The sequence below is a fragment of the Poecilia formosa genome, unplaced genomic scaffold (assembly GCF_000485575.1).
Source record: "Poecilia formosa unplaced genomic scaffold, Poecilia_formosa-5.1.2 Scaffold61, whole genome shotgun sequence".
Taxonomy (NCBI): domain Eukaryota; kingdom Metazoa; phylum Chordata; class Actinopteri; order Cyprinodontiformes; family Poeciliidae; genus Poecilia; species Poecilia formosa.
In genome coordinates this window covers 1,634,964-1,650,951 of record NW_006800000.1, presented here as the reverse complement: position 1 = coordinate 1,650,951, position 15,988 = coordinate 1,634,964, and the positions used below count along the sequence as shown (strand labels likewise).

General features: G+C 40.0%; 1 protein-coding gene across 1 annotated transcript in view; it reads left to right on the top strand.

Annotated features, from left to right (window-relative positions):
* The first annotated feature begins 767 nt into the window (after positions 1-767).
* Positions 768-15,988, top strand: part of lmo1 (LIM domain only 1) — a 29,943-nt gene continuing 14,722 nt past the window's right edge. The window contains exon 1 of the mRNA XM_007554076.2: positions 768-1,622. Coding sequence (XP_007554138.1) covers positions 1,601-1,622 — 22 coding nt within the window. The 5' untranslated portion in view covers positions 768-1,600. The remainder of the gene's footprint in view (positions 1,623-15,988) is intronic.

Sequence of the window (15,988 nt, the reverse complement as noted above, 5' to 3'; positions counted from 1 at the left end):
AAGAGGATACAAGAACTCTGTAAGAGGGTGATACACATGGCAGAAACATTCACTTGTAGAGATCTAGTACTGATAATGAACTGAAACAATGGAATAACTGGTGCAAAACGTGACAGAAGGCAAGGACAGACTGAGCAGGCTCACACCACAGACAGACAGCCTGCTGGCCGCTGACAAACCAGCGTTATTGTAGCTCCACTCCGCTCCACTCTCCTAAATGGCTAATCTTTGTTGGATCTCACCCTTAATTGGTTAACAGTCTCTGCAGGGCAAGTGAAAGTGGTGCTATTTAAGGCTCCGCCACGAAACAGCAACACTTTCATCTTGGCAATAACGGGCAACAATTATATTACCAGATTCGAAACTGAGCCCTTCTATCTAGCCACTAATCAAAAACGCGGCCCATCTGTTGTGCTCGCCTTGCTTTGAAACGGCTGCGTGTATGATGTATGTATGATAAGTGCGTCTGGACGCTAATTAGCGGCTAAACAGACCGCAATTAGACGGCTTCAAATCTGCGGAGGAAAGTAGAAGTCGGAGAGGAAAACAATAAGCGCATTTTGTGTTGACTCAAAGTCTACCAGGACGGAGCAGCATCACTCTCCCTCTCAGCCGACACTTACGCACACATTAACACAACCCCTCCACGTGCACGTGCGCGTGCTCTCGCTCTCTTTCTTTCCATCACGCGCATTCAGACTGGCAGGCAGCCTCGCATGCATGCGCGCGCGCCCGTGCACGCACTCACTTTCCCTTAGCTGTGCTTTTGTGTTTTGTCAGAATTAATGAGAAAAGTTCCCTTGCCCTAGGGGTAATTAGTGTCCTTGGAGTTAAATAAGCTAATACTTAGACACCTCTGGCACAAGCAATTATGTTTGTGTATTGAATAATTGATTCAAAGAGGGGGGGAAGGGCTGCTAATCAGATCTGAGCATAATGAATTGATTTAATTAACAGGGGAATCCGAGGGTCTCTGGAAACTGCGCGCATTTATTCAGCGGCAGAGAGGCGAGAGCGCGGCACACAAACTGGGAGAGAGGCGGCGCGAGTTTGCTTTTAGCAGTTGTCAGATTCGCAATTGGATTTGTTTGAATATATAGTTGCTGTTTCGGAGCAAATGAGAAGACGAAAAGGAGAGCATTAACACCGAGAGGAGAGAGCTCAGCTGGTTTTCAGTCCGAGCGAGTGATACGTCCGTGTGTGTGTGCACTCTTTTACGCAGATATACTCTAAATTTATCTCGCTTTTCATTGTTTTTTTTGCCATTTTTTCCCCTTCGCATGGAATTTATCAAGGGCAACCGAAGCGGTGTTTATTTGCATTACAGTTCAGCCCGAAAAGGGGGTTCTCGTCGTGTTTATCGCCGCATTCCGTGTGTGAATTATTATTGATAGGAGGTGCAGAAAGCGATCCGTCTTTCCATGTTTTCTCGCTCCTTTTTTTTCTACCCCCTTTTTTTGGTTTAGCGAGGCGTAGTCTAGTAGAGTCAGCCGCGCGTTTCAAAGCCATTTCCAGGAGAAGCGGCGAGCAGACGGAGCGGTGCAGCCTGCTGGAGCCGAGGACGGATCGCCCGGGGAAGGACTCCTCGTTCCTCAGGACGATGGTGTTGGACAAGGAGGAGGGTGAGTAACATCCTCAGCAGCAGGATGCAATAATAATAACCCGGGGAAACTACTGACATTTTTACACGTTTGAAGTCTCCCCGGGTCCCGACCTCATTCAATCACGACGGGCTCCGGTCTTTTATTTGCTTGGCAGGGAAACATTTCTCCACGAAAGTTCAACAAATACACTGCCACCTCCAAACTGCCGCTCAGTTTGGAAGAGTTGCGTGTTTATTTCAGACCACGTTTGTTGTGTTACGTCTTTTTAGGGCAGTATACACCACTCCACACACTCTCCTCTCCTCTTTGCTCCTCTCTCTAAGTGCTTTTTGCGTCTGTGAAGTTGGCGAGGCAGCCTTTGACATCACACGGGATGGGAGATGACAGCGGAGTGCTTTTAACTTGATTGCAAATTATGGATAGCGCCGTGCGACGTTCGCTCACTTCCCATCGAAATAGGCCTTCTTGCATTACTTATCTATTTCAATGTATTCAGGTTAATGGGTGAGGCAGTCTAATTAATTTTAATTTGAATCAAACTTGCCTCTAATGACGTCCCATTTTGGATGAAATGCTCAGATGCACTTTCATTTATTCAGCATGATATCCACAGCAGCCTCACTGAAGGTTTTTATGTGTTCTGAAAGGGGGGGAAAAAAACTCTCTTTATTCTGCACCTCTTTAGAGGGATTGAGTGAATATGGACCACCTGCTGGTATACACAGTGACAGCCTTCATGGACCATATACCACATCTCGGTATATTTCTGCTGCACACTGAAGTTTATCCGCCTCATATGAAAGTAATGGATGCATTTGGAACACATTATTTATGATTGAAAATGGATATTTCATTTGTCTTAGCGCTTCATCCTTACACTTACACATCTGAGAACCAATAAAAGGATTGCGGTGCAGACATAAATTGGTCTGTCTGGCTCAGGCTATGTTGTGCTAATGTACTCAAATTAACTCAACTGTAAATTGGCCCCTTCTTCGGATGTCCATCTTGCTAAAAGTTCCCCATATGATTCACGATTCGGATTGCTTTTAGCAGTTATTGGCTAAGCAATATGGTAAATGTACAAGGTGATGCAAATGGCATTAGTGGGGAAAGGATGCACAGGAGCATGTAATGCAGTCAATACTACATTAACTACTGATGCCCAATTACAGAAGCAGGGAGAGAGGCTTTTAGGAGCATTAGGACTTGCAGAAAAGCTGAGATCACCTGCTGCTCATTGCCTAAAAGCTTCACCCTTTATTTGCTGGGTACAACCCAGGGCTTGAGCATATTCTCTTTTTTTGGCCAGGTTGTCAACACAGCAGGCTGGCCCTGGTCTCTTTCACTGTGGTGCCCTCTTAGCGTTTATTGGCCCTAAAGTTATAGGGTTGTCAATTCAACCTTCTTGTCTAATGTATCCTCTAAGTGCCTGCACAAATACACATGTGCAGCGAGGAAGGCGTGGGTTGGTGTTTTTGGGTGGCCAGGTGTGCGATGGCTCCGTGCCTCTTGATTGATTTTTTTTTTTTCATACACCGGTTTGTGTTTACACAAATAACTTTTCTATTCCGGTTTCAGTATTTTCCAAGCGAGAGCTCACCGGGTATTCTACTGGTGTGTTCAAAACTGCGATTTTAGCCTGCTCCAGTGTATTATTGCTGCTTGTCTGGTTTTAAACTTAGCAAAAATCTGCAACAATTTGAGCTGCAGAAGCTATTACAAGACATTAAACTTTGTGGGACATTTTTAGAGGAAATTGGGTTGATAGTTTATTGCTGGCCAAGAAAAACAGATCTCAATACATGAACTGAAATCTGCAGACATGCACCAGTTTCACATTAACTTATGTAGAGCCAATGTGCCGTTTCGTAAGCTAGGGAAGTTTTTGACATTTTGAATGTCTTTTATGGCAGGCATTGCATGCAAACTGCAAACTATTTACTCTTTTAAAGGGTAATTAAAGTATGAACTTATAATTTAAACAATTCTGGAGAGAACTGAGAGCACTACGGATGACTGTAGAAGGAAAACAGGCACTGCTCTTTGAAATGACCTAATATGCGGGCCATAGTCGATAATGAATAGCAACACATGTACCAAAATATTCTGTGTCAACATTTTACTTCACCCTGTGATATCAGGCTCCAATTTGCCTCTAATTTGAAAGGAGAAAAAAAAAAAAAAAAGCAACTCAGCCATTTTCTCTTTTAACTATGGGAGAAGAAAGTGGGTGCACACTGAAGGCGTATTTTTGCTGAATATTAACAGAACCACAGTTTATTTCCCCTTAGAGAAGGGAGCAGAAAGGAAAATCCTCCAGCTGCTGATAAGTTTCTGGTCACCTTTGTGGGTTAATTTAAGATCCCGTTATCATCCTGTCCACTGGAATTTCTACATTCATAACACATGTGATTGAAAAGCAATGCTTCAGCTGAATACAGGCTTGGCAATCTGTCGGCCGCTGTAATAAAAGTCGGGCTTCAGGCTCCGATATTTATTTTGAAATAATAAGAATTGCTTCATTCTTTACCAGTGTTGCCATGGCAATACTGTCTCGTAGCGATGTTATATTGATTTAGAAAGTGGACAGTAATATTTCTTTTCTGTTATTCAGTTTCTGAGGGTTGATTTCTAATTTCCAGCTGGAGATTACTTTTATATGTTCCTTAAGTCTTTTTTTCCACTTTTTTTTTTTTTTTTTTTACAGAGGAATGCAATTTGCTCTTTTCTATTTGCCATTTTCTCAGCTTATTGGTTCGCTCGGGCTTCAAAATTAAACTTGCCCATTTCAAACAGTGAAATTACGTCTCATTTTTCTGCTGTAGGCCTTGAAGAGTATTAAAAAAACTCAGCTTTGTTTGATTTTTTTAAAGTCAGGAGCTATATATATATATTTTTTTTTTTCTTAATGTCAATTTGCTCTACTGTAATTTTAGAGTAACAGATTTTTTTTTAAATGGTTCTAAATTCAATCTGTGCAGATCTCTTATATCCATTGCATTGCATTTGGCTAAATCTACATAATTGATAGAAATACATGCAATGGATTGACTGCTACCAATGCACGCTGTCAGGTCACCCTAAAGCTGCTCCGGCTGTTCATTCTAGCTAAGCTCAGGAGAAAAATGTCCTACAAAACCACATTAATACCATTTTCAGCCTTGAGTGTTTAATTTAATCTAATCTGAGTCTGATATCTCACAATTGCAGAATTCTCACTAGAGACAATTTCATCTCGTCACTACTAAACCTCTAGATCCCTATCAGCCCTGATCGTTTCACATTTTACGAGTGCGGCGGATCCGTATCATTTCCGTGATCTAAAGTGGAATTCAAAGGGACCGAATTGAGACTTGAGAGACACGTTTTAGTGTGCGCACCCACCTGCCTTGGATGTAAATGGCCGCACTCATCAGCACTGTGCACAAACTCAATTATGCATTCTTGAGCTGCAAGAGCATCTCTTTTATTACTGCCAGAAGCCACATGCTGGTCATGTTATAATATACAGATTCCCAGCAACAAGATGTGTGGCTGCAACACAGGTGGCGGAGAGCAGATCATCGCTGCTGGATCCTACTATAATCTGGCCTACTGTTTTTATTCACTCCGAAGGATATTTTTAAATATAGATGAAGTTTGGGCATCGAGTGAAAGAACATATACGTATTGGAAATCTTGAGAAATTAAGAGCATTAGTCACATTACATCCTGACAGGCATAAACAAATGTTTATATATAGTTAGTTACTGCTCTGCTAGAATCCATTGGAAGAAGGTCTGACAGCTACCTGTCACTGTAAAGCTGACGCATGAGTTATGTTTGACAACACTCTTGTCAAAGTGTTAAAAAAATAAGTAGAATACACAGAGTGATGCTTCTACAAATATACATGTACACATCTTCTTCAACATTTCTCCATCTTTTTGTTACACGCTGTTAAGTTATTTATTGACTGCCTTCTGCTCTGACTGGGAGTTATGATCTACTCTGTTAAGGTTACTCTTCACTCTGGGAGAGATTTTTTTTTTTTTGTCCCTGTCATCACAGGCAAAGAAAAAGAAAGCATGAGAAAGAGGGATGACCTGTTGCAAAGTTACTGAGGTGATACGTTGAGCTGATTCTTAAACTACACTTTAATCAGCAACGATTCCTCAGCAGCTGAGACATATTTCTCAAATGGTGCTATAAGAGCATAATTCATATCTAAACTGGATCCTAAATCTTCTTTGCCCTGATGGGTCTCAAAGAAACCAGTCTATCTTCTTTAGTGATTTTGTGCATAGTATTGATTTGCTTTTTAAACAATGGGCCAAGAAAAGTCGTGGAGTTTATACAGTCCGAAAGCTTGAACTGACATGTTTTAGATTCACAAATACCAGGTATGACACCTTGAAAGGCGCCTGTGGAAATTTCTGTTTTGAGGGAAATGGTAGGAGGTGAATGTCGATCTTCAGAAAACAATACGTTTTGAAATCCAGCAACGGATATTTTTACAAAAGCAGGCCTATAATAAGTTGTGATAAACATAAGCCTTTGATAACAAAAGCCTAGGTGTTCACTTATGATACAGTGTAAGTGTTTCAAGTACCGCCAACATTTAGGCTGGCATGTTTGAGTAGGCGTTCTCTTCATTGCCGAAAAGATTTGTGAAAAAGCAAAAGAGAGCCAGACAACCTGTTAGTATCCAGGTTTTTGTTGAAGTATTTTGGTTGAATTAGACACATGGTTGAAGTATAGCAGTATTCTCTCTTGTGCAATGTTTGTTTTTGTTTTTGATAAGATTGAGTTCATTTTATATATGTTTTGCAAATTATTTTTTTGTACATTAAAGTGTCAAAACTAGGTTATTTAAAAAAGTTTATCACAGATTTTTTTTTCTTCCATTTTCACAAGTGCAATAAATGTTTATAGCAGTTTAAAATCATTATAGATGGACTGTTCCAGTCCATGTTTGACTAGTTCATATGTAGACACTGTGTGATATTAGTAAAATAGGACATATTATTGTTAAATGTTTCCATGACATGACGTTTTATAAACTACTTATCAATTTTCTAGTTGCAAAAAACGGTGTCATAGTTCTACATTTTGATTGCTAAAGCCAACAACAAGAAATCAAAATAAAAACAGTAAGTTAACCAATACAAAACTAACTGCATTAATTATCAAAAACTAACAGTTATTTTATCCATAGCTAATCTTACTTTTTCACCTTAAAGTTTATTTGCTATCGCACATTTGTGTTTTTCTATGAAACAGCTGACTTTTCAAATCAGTAATATTCTCTTGAAAAGAACACAAATCTTAATGCCATTTCATACCGCATCCCATATCAGATTGACTGATATCCAGAGATATATGACCGGCCAAAAATCCTGTCAATTGCAAGGACAATAGCAAAAAAATATTTTTCCTGACAATCAATTCCTCCAATAAGATTAGCTATTCTGATGATGCATTCAGTTTAATTTAAAGAAGACATTTCAGGCCACTAATTAGATTTTTCTTAAGATTTTACATACTGAATATTTCACAGTATGATTTTTTTTTTTTTTTGCAGTTGTAATTTATTTAAGTTTCTTAAGGTACACTATGCCACCCACTGGCATAAATAAATTATTCTGGCTTAAATTCAGAGAATTGTAATCTGTCTTGTTTTGGCACACTTCAGCATGACACATCCAGAATGGCCATCATTAGATGCACAACAAAAGCTGCATCGCAATACGACACTGCCAATATGCAATTCTCTTTACACATTGTAGGATTTCCCTTAATACATTTTGGCCTCAAGCTTTATTAAAAAGTTAGTTTTTAAATTTCTCACAGCTGAGTATGTCAACCTTCTGACAGTGTGCAGGTTTGAATTAAGCTGTTTATTTTCTTAGCAAGCATGGGTTCTGAACTGAGAGGAGATGTGGCTGGTGAGCGATTTTTAGCTAGCTTTACCTAGCTGGCCAACAAACTCGAAGGTGAATCAAGCAGCAGTAAATGCATGTTTAAAATGTATACAAAATATAAACAATATTAATAGTAGTAGAATATGGCTAAAGTAGACTTCTGTTGCATAGCCACTAAATACATCACATTTTGAAACAGAGGTGAATAAATACATCCTAGAAACCATAAAAACAGAGCGTCAGCCCCTTCATGCAGCTCCAGTCCTTGATAGCTGCTGTCCTTTCAGTTTTAGAAGTGCCTCTGCTCCAACAGATCTGCTTTTAAACTTATTTAGAGGCTTGCTAATGAACTATCATTTGATTCAGGGGTGGTGAACCAGGAAGAGACCTAAACCATTCAGGACACCAGGACTTAAGGACCGACTTTGGACACCGCTACTTTATAGGAAGGCGATGTTAGCTTTGTTGTGGTGAACTGCTAACAGTTAGCCAGTTGCTATGTTCTGACTGTGTTTACAAATCATTCACTGTTCAAAATGAGTTGGTTGCTTCTTAGCGCTTAGGTAATCCAATGTTGTCGACTTGCTTAATCTGCCACCTTTATCAGTTGACTGCTGCTAAAGGCCCTTCTCTCTAATTACTCTAAGAACTACTTCTTGTCTTACTTTCAAATAAGAGTCTCAAACATAGTTACAGGGTGTCAGGGTAAAATCCCTCACGGTCATATACGGGGTTCATAATAATTGCTTGGTCTAACTTCACATTGACGAGAATTATCTTGGCCTTTAAGTATCTCATTCATCAAATTGCGTTACACTAATTTTTGATTCATTGATCATCCAAACAAAATAATAGTCAGAACAAGCCTTATAAACATTTATCCAGCAGTAAATTCCATGCAGGGGGTCACTAGTTTGACTGACACACCGGTGAACTAATGAAGTGTCACCTGCAGATAAGCAAAGTTAAATCTCTGTAGATTCTCTAGAAACATTGACAGAGAATACATTTTGTTCTGTCGTGTTCAGAATCTGCTCTCAGAAACCCTCCCCTGTGCAACTATTGTTTTCAAAATTCCCCATCCTTATTTTCTGTTTGCTTCTGTCTAAATATCTCACAGTATGACGGTGTTAGCTGAGCAGCAGCACTTTGTTTTAGTGTGTATAAGGAGCCAACAACCTCCAGGGGTTGCTAGTGAGACTGAAAGTGCCACAATCTCACTCTGGACAAATGAGTAATGCTGTGCTCAGTTTTCCTGCAGGTCAAATATGTACTTTTCTTTTAAAACCAATTTAATCAATTTAATATAGTCATCTTTACTTATCCTTACCTGAGCAGCTTGAGATGCAGGTCAGTGTAATTACACTTAGCCATAAGCAAGAGGTGTATAAGTTGTATTTTTATCCTCACTTGATCATTTGTAATTAAAAATCTAATTAATTAATTCATGTACACCATAAACAACAAATTAAAATCTCCTTTAAGCCGTTTCACTCTTTCAACCACAAGAATTAAAAGTACGACGAAGCTTTACGAGATTCTTGAGGTCTTATCAGTTATCTGGGTGGTAAATAGAAAAGCCCGGAGTCCCTTTTCATAAATAAGATCCAAATTGCAGTGGAATAACCTCTCCTAGCATGACCTTCAGTAAATAAAATCTTAAATGGCTAATTAAAACCTGTGTTTAAACCAGGTTTCTCAATGTCCCTGAGGTCTAATAGATGAGGTTGCGATCATTGAAGTTGAAAATTTCATCAGCGATTAAGTGGGGTGTTTGTTGCTCATAATTTGAGTGGGTGATGCCATCCGCACACATTCCCAGTGAACTTAATGTGAACTTTAAACTTGTTTCACGGACATTCAGCTGCTCTTCTTCCATCCTGTTCTCTCTACTTTTCATTTTATTCCAATTCATTGCACCAGATTTTTATGGCTGAATTACCGTTAGAGTTTGACCCATAACAAGAATTACTCCAAGAGAGAAAAAAAAAAGTAGTCATTTCTTGTAATTAAAGATATAAAACCATAGTCATAATTGCATTTTGAATGCCGTAAATGATGTTTCTTTGAGTTAGTGGAACAACAGGAAACGGAGCATAACATAGATTGTTCATAAAGGGCCTTCTCTCTAACTGTGCACCCACCCAGCCACCCTCATTATTTACCCCATCAGCTGTGGGAGTGGGATGCTTGAATGACGCGCTGCCAAATAACTGCCCCCTGTGGGGAATTTGCATTATTCACGATTAAAGAAGCTCACACAGTGCGTCACAGTATGGTGTTCCTCCTTCCCCTCCATTTTCCAACATGCTGAGGACCCTGAATGGCACACCTGTCTCCTGGCATATCCTTTGAAATAATAAGTGCGTGGTAATTGCTGGGGAGTGGGAAGGATTTTGTACATCACTTCCTGACCTCATGAGTGACAAACTTTTAGAGGGGCTGCATTTATTCCTTTCTCAATGCATTTTTAATGTGGAGTAAAAAGTGTTGGTGCATTTTGTTCTGGACGGCAGGAAAGTGGCTGTGACAGGTCTAATGGTTTTAGATTTATTTTTTTATTTTCTTGGGGATTCAGAGGGTGGCAGATGTGATTACCTCTCCCCTCAAGAAAAGTTTACAAAGGCAAAGCAGAGTAAGTGGTTTCAGAATAAATGTTTTTTTTTTTTTTTATTCTGACTGGGAGTTAAATTTATTTTAGCATTTTTTTCTGGTAAATGATATCTGCCGTTGACCAAAATAATGGCAAAAATCAGGGTTTTTTTAATGTAGATACCTTTCATTAGCAAGAATGAAAGCCCTGAAGCACCTCCACTGATGATTGGCTGGAACAAATCTTCTTTTTGCTCTGCCAGCACTCTGACAATCTTCCTTTGCTGTAAGAGCTCTCGTGGGTTTATTCGTGGTAAAACTGCATGATAAAAATCACAAATGTTTTGTGTCCCGTCTCCTCCTCCTCATTCATCTTATTACCTCATTTTCTTTGCCCCCATCTCGCTCCTTTTAACTCAAGCGTCGCTGTTGACAGCTTACCTTGCAGAGCTCCCACTGTAACCTACTACTGAGCAACCAAGTGCTGGAACACGTTGCCTTCTGTAATAATTTGGAATCTCTGCCAGTTTCATGTCTTAAAAAAACAGGAGCAATGAATTTAATTAGAAAGCTGTTGCATATCTCTGTGATACATTTCTTTTAATTAACCCCAAGTGAATAAATTAAAAATAATAGGGGGCTGAAAAGTGTGGAAAAACACCCTAATGAAGTTTTCCGTTAATTGGGATGAAGTCTGTAGCCAAACCGCAGAGAGCAGTGCGCACCAGGAGCTAACAATGCCGTCTGTAAGCCCCAGAAAGGGGGGAAAAAAAAAAAAAAAAGGGCCCAGGGCCTTCATGCTGACTTGANCAGTGCGCACCAGGAGCTAACAATGCCGTCTGTAAGCCCCAGAAAGGAAAAAAAAAAAAAAAAAAGGGGGGAAAAAAAAAAAAAAAAGGGCCCAGGGCCTTCATGCTGACTTGAAGTGTAAGAAATGCACCTCTGACGTGATGGAAATGACCGTGGGCTGGGAGAAAAGGCAGTCCTGTTCTGGGCCGCTCTGCTGAGACTCCCCGTGCCGCGCTTGAAGCCTGGCCAGTGTTATTGCAGTCCTAATGCGGCTGACTCATTTGGAGCGGATCAGGAGTAATTATGGTAGGGAAAGTGGCTGCCGACCGTGGGGGTCAGGACACTTGTAACATGTGAAAAGAGCAATTATTCCAGGAGACAAAACCCTCCCTTATCCCGGCCGGTGCCAGGGTCAATGCAAGGGACGGCTGGGCTTCGTTTCAGCGAGGCTTATTAGCCACAGCAAGCTGCAAAGTTTGAGAGAGTGCATCTTGTTAATGAACAGTCCCCCTGCACCATTTCTGTCTGCTTTCTCTCCCACTTACTGTGGGTGTTAATTATGTCATAATCATAGCGGGCATACAGTCTCAGAAATCACCTCACAGACCCCAGCATTCATACACAACCATCTGGAAAACCAGCATGCTGTACAGTAATAAAGAAGGCTCTTACAGCAAATTATAAGGGGAACACAGTCAGCTTGAAATGTAATATTGACTTGGGCTTTTGTAAGAAACTACCTAATTTGAAGGGAAGAGTGTATGGATGTGTCTCTTTCTGTGCTCATGCATAGCTTTCCCTTTACTCCTTCCATATGCTCCAGCTAACGACAGGAACACGAATCAGTGGTCTTTGTTTATCGCAGAGAACATTCTCATCAGGCTGCTTTCAGCTGACATGTGTATTCCAGCTGATATTATTGCCAGATGTCTTGTATTTTGTCTTGCAGACTGAAAAACATGTCTTTGGTTGAATTGCAGAGATTTTGGAAACTGATTTCCGCATACAATAGCGAGACATCTGCATCAGATCTCTATTAACCATAGTGGCCGACACCTTGGCCCCAGGACAACATTTTATTTGGGATTGCCATGGCCACAGCACTTAAAGTGGTGGCTGAAACACAAAGGACTCGAGTAAATCGGCGCCTGAAGGCTGTAATCTCATGAGGGCCGATTAGAGTTATAGTAGTAGAGCAAAAACAGAGAATGTTTTTTACCATTCTATACAGCAATGAGTATTATAGTAGAATATAATAGAATAACATGTGGATGCCTTAATCAGTTGTACCAGAAAATGAATTGTCACATTTTTTTAATCAAAGGTTATTTGTAGATCAAAAATCAGATATTGTTTTGTTACTTTTCATTTGCTTCTCTATTAGTTTTCACTAAATCAAAACTAATAACTACTACTTTTTCTGAATATTAATACATTAACCAAAAGCATGTACCTGGATGAATTTTTTCTCCAGAATTTCATAAAAATTAGATGGTGTTGGATGAACTTTGATGAATAAATTGAGTTGATCTTGTAATTATTTAATTTTCACTTGGATTTAAAGTTCCTCTCAGTATGAAAGAACATTTTCTTCCTATTTAACACCTTACAATCCTAATGAAAAATCAAAATCAGAGTTGGCAGTTCAGACCTTAAAGGAAACTGAAAATTGGAATAGGCCAGGAATAAGCTCTGTGTTTTTTTTGTGAGTCAAATAGTATTAGAATTTTGCAAAAGCATTGCCTTTATGAACATTGATTATTACTCTGATCTTAAGCAGAGCTAATGTTATCCATTACAAAATGATTTAGGAGTACAGAGAATCTCAGTTTTATTTACCTAACATCATGTAACTCAGGAGCCAATTCCTTGTTTTTCCACATGTCAGTCCTTCTCATGCATCTGACTTGTCATTCATTTGAAGTGACAAAGAAGAACCACATGGATAACAAGCAACTTAGTCCATTACCACCACCTTGTGTTGGTCTTCTAAGTTATATTTTTTTCGCCTCGAGGCAGTTAAGAGAAGACTTATCTAAACAGACATTGTTTAGAAAATGTTTTAATTATTGTTCAAAACTTTTACAAAGTTCCTCAATATAATGACTAATGTTGGTTTGGTTTTTGTAGAGTTTCTAGTTTATAGAGCTATTGTGAGATTTCTTTTGTGCAGCACTCATTTCAATTAATAGTTGACACTGATGAAGATAATGATGACAATAATGAGAAGTGCAAGTGCTCCAGATAAATGCAATCATTAAGTGAGGTGGTAGCCAATTTTCCCGCAGATCTAGGTTTTTGTGCTTACCACTATAGTGGCTAACCCCGTCTCATTCAGTGCAGCTGGGGGTTGCAAATTATGAGGGGTCCTTCAGAGAAAGGGCCACCCAGGGCCAACTTCCACCTCCCTCCTAATTTGTCAGGAGGGCTGAACGGTTTTCGTAAGATCCTTTACCTCCCAATGAACCTCCAGAGTAGGCATCACACCATGCAGTCAGAGCTTTTAACTAATCATAATGAAACGCAGAAGCAGATGTAACTCTTTGTTCTGCCGTTAAAGGTCAAGATGACTTCTTGCATTGGCAAAAGGGACATTGGGTTCTGATAAACACCATAAATTACTCATAAACCCCATAAAACCTGCAGCGTATTGCATAAACTGTTGGTGATGAATTGGTTCTGATGTTTCTTTAACTTTTGAGGCACAGCAGCAGAATTTCACAAGCAATGTGATGATCGTCGTCAATGCAGGAGCAGACGTTGAATCAGTAACCAGTCTTCCTTCAGATTAAACAACCGACAGACAGGCAGTTGATTGTTCTCTCAAGATACACGGGAAACATGTGTGTACATGATTGTAACATGTAGGTAAACGCGTACTTGTTTTAAACACTGGAGCCAAGTATTCTTACAAGGATGGCACAAAAATGCGGCTTCAAGTCTTTTTACTTGTGCGATATCGCTGCAGTAACTGCAATTTTTTTCATTTTCCAAACATTCCCTTGAATGATATGTATTTTCTCTTAAAAACTTCCAATATATACAAAAAGCCTACTGGACTGATTTGGTTTTTCTGATAACTGCAAAAATGGAAGTGTAAATAGGGTAAGAGAAATCGGATGCTATCTATAATGAAAATACATGGTCTGACAGGCCGCTTGGGCTGAGTAAAACTAACTGTACATATTCTTTGAAGATGTAATCTTAAAGAAAGAGAGAGATGACAGGGCTTTACACACAGCACTAATGGCAAATTAAATTCCCCCCTCAGGAAGGATATTTGGCAGGGCAAGTGCTGTCTCTCCACTTTGAGGGGCAAAATACATCCCTGTGTTGGAGGAGCGAATTGTGATGTGGAGAGGCATGCTTTTGGTGACATCAAATGACACCGGAAGGTCAGTGGCACTTGTATCTGTTAAATGGAATGGATTAAGTGGAGGCTGCCTCTTCGTCTGCTTCTTCCTTTCATAATGCAACTTGGTTTTGTTGGGTTTTTTTTTTTGTTTTTGTTTTTTCTGCTTTCTGGGAGTTGCCAGGAATTTGAGGTTCTGTTCTACTTCAGCATTACGCAGAGCGCCCGGAGTGGTGACAGGTGCAAGAAAATGTCTCATGGCATTAAGGGAATTGAAAAGACATTTACTTTACACAATCGCTTTCTTTCCTGTCACTGCTTTTTGTTTAGTAGGTTTTAGCTCCTGCTTGCTACACTCCTGTTTTCCAGAGGCTGTTTTTCAGGGAAGACATAAAACTTATGTTTGTTCCCAGCGATGGCTCTTCAGGCAGTGTGCAAAAAAATAAAATAAAAAAAAATCTCTGCCACACTTAGGAGCAAAGAACCCAGCACGTATGTCTGTAGAAATAAATGTCAGACTAACTGCAAACACAGAACCTGGGTCATATTAGACACAAACTGTAGTGTCACTTTAATGATGCTGAACAGGGTTTTAAACATCTAACGGCGGCTGTGAGCGGCACTCGGTAACTCCAGGATAGGTTAAGCTTTGTCCTTTTCAAACTTGATGTAAAACACACACGATATGTTAAAGGAATGTGTGGTGGGGCTGTGGTCTCAGCCAATTAGGAGTTGTTCCTCGGGAGGTGCAGGAACGACCTTTTTATATAATTAGTTCTCTTATTTAAAGCAAAGATTTTGAGTAGAATAACTAATTAGGTGTCATAAAAGGCAAATTAAAGATTTTTGTGATCCTTGAGGGAATTGCAGCTACTCGTTTTTTTTTTTTTCCTTCTTGCAGAACACAAGCTCCGAATCAAACGCACACACACACACACACACACACACGCTCTCCCTCATTAAGACTGTTTTTAGTTCTGTAGAAGCCTGACAGGCGAGCGCTGTTGGCATACCTGCAGAGAGCTCCCCTAACAAGCCATGAAATACAGGTAGGAGAGTCCGCCCTTATCCAGTGTAGCTTGAATTTGAAGCTTTTTTAGCTTCATTTACGCTGAACATTGGTATTTATGGCAGGTTTTGTGATCCTAACGCAGCAGCTTTAAGGGGTCTGTTTTGGGGTGGCAGGTGGGGGAGCTGAAGGGCAGGCAGAACACTAATTGATGGCTCCCATCACTAGCTCAGGACCAATTAGCCTCTCCTTTCTACTTCTGATAAAGAAATAGAACAGCTCAACACCGCTCTGCTCCTTACTGACATATAAACCAGCGCCATAAATTTGACTAACAAGCTCTGCTTTGTAATTCACCTCTTATGTAAAAAGGGAGGTACCTAATTAATTTACGTTCCCTGTAAAATTGATGCAAGAACAGAGAATACCTGCAAATCTAGATCCAATAATGCATTTTCTGAGTCCATTTAAGTTCATGTACAAGTGTGAAGGAGTAAGAAAAGCTGGCCAGAAACGGGATTTTCCTATTCCATGCAGGGTTTTGTGAAAAGCAGTGTAAAGTCGTTTTGAAAGAGGGCAAACTGAATAAAACTTAGCTGAGGAAAAACGGCAAGGAGAGAGGCAGTCCATTCGTATCTGCCAAGGCTGTTTCTATCATTCAACAAAGCAAATGGCAGGTCTAACTGCACAATACGCGCCGTCACTGTTGCCATTTCTTTCCTGCCAAAGAGATGCA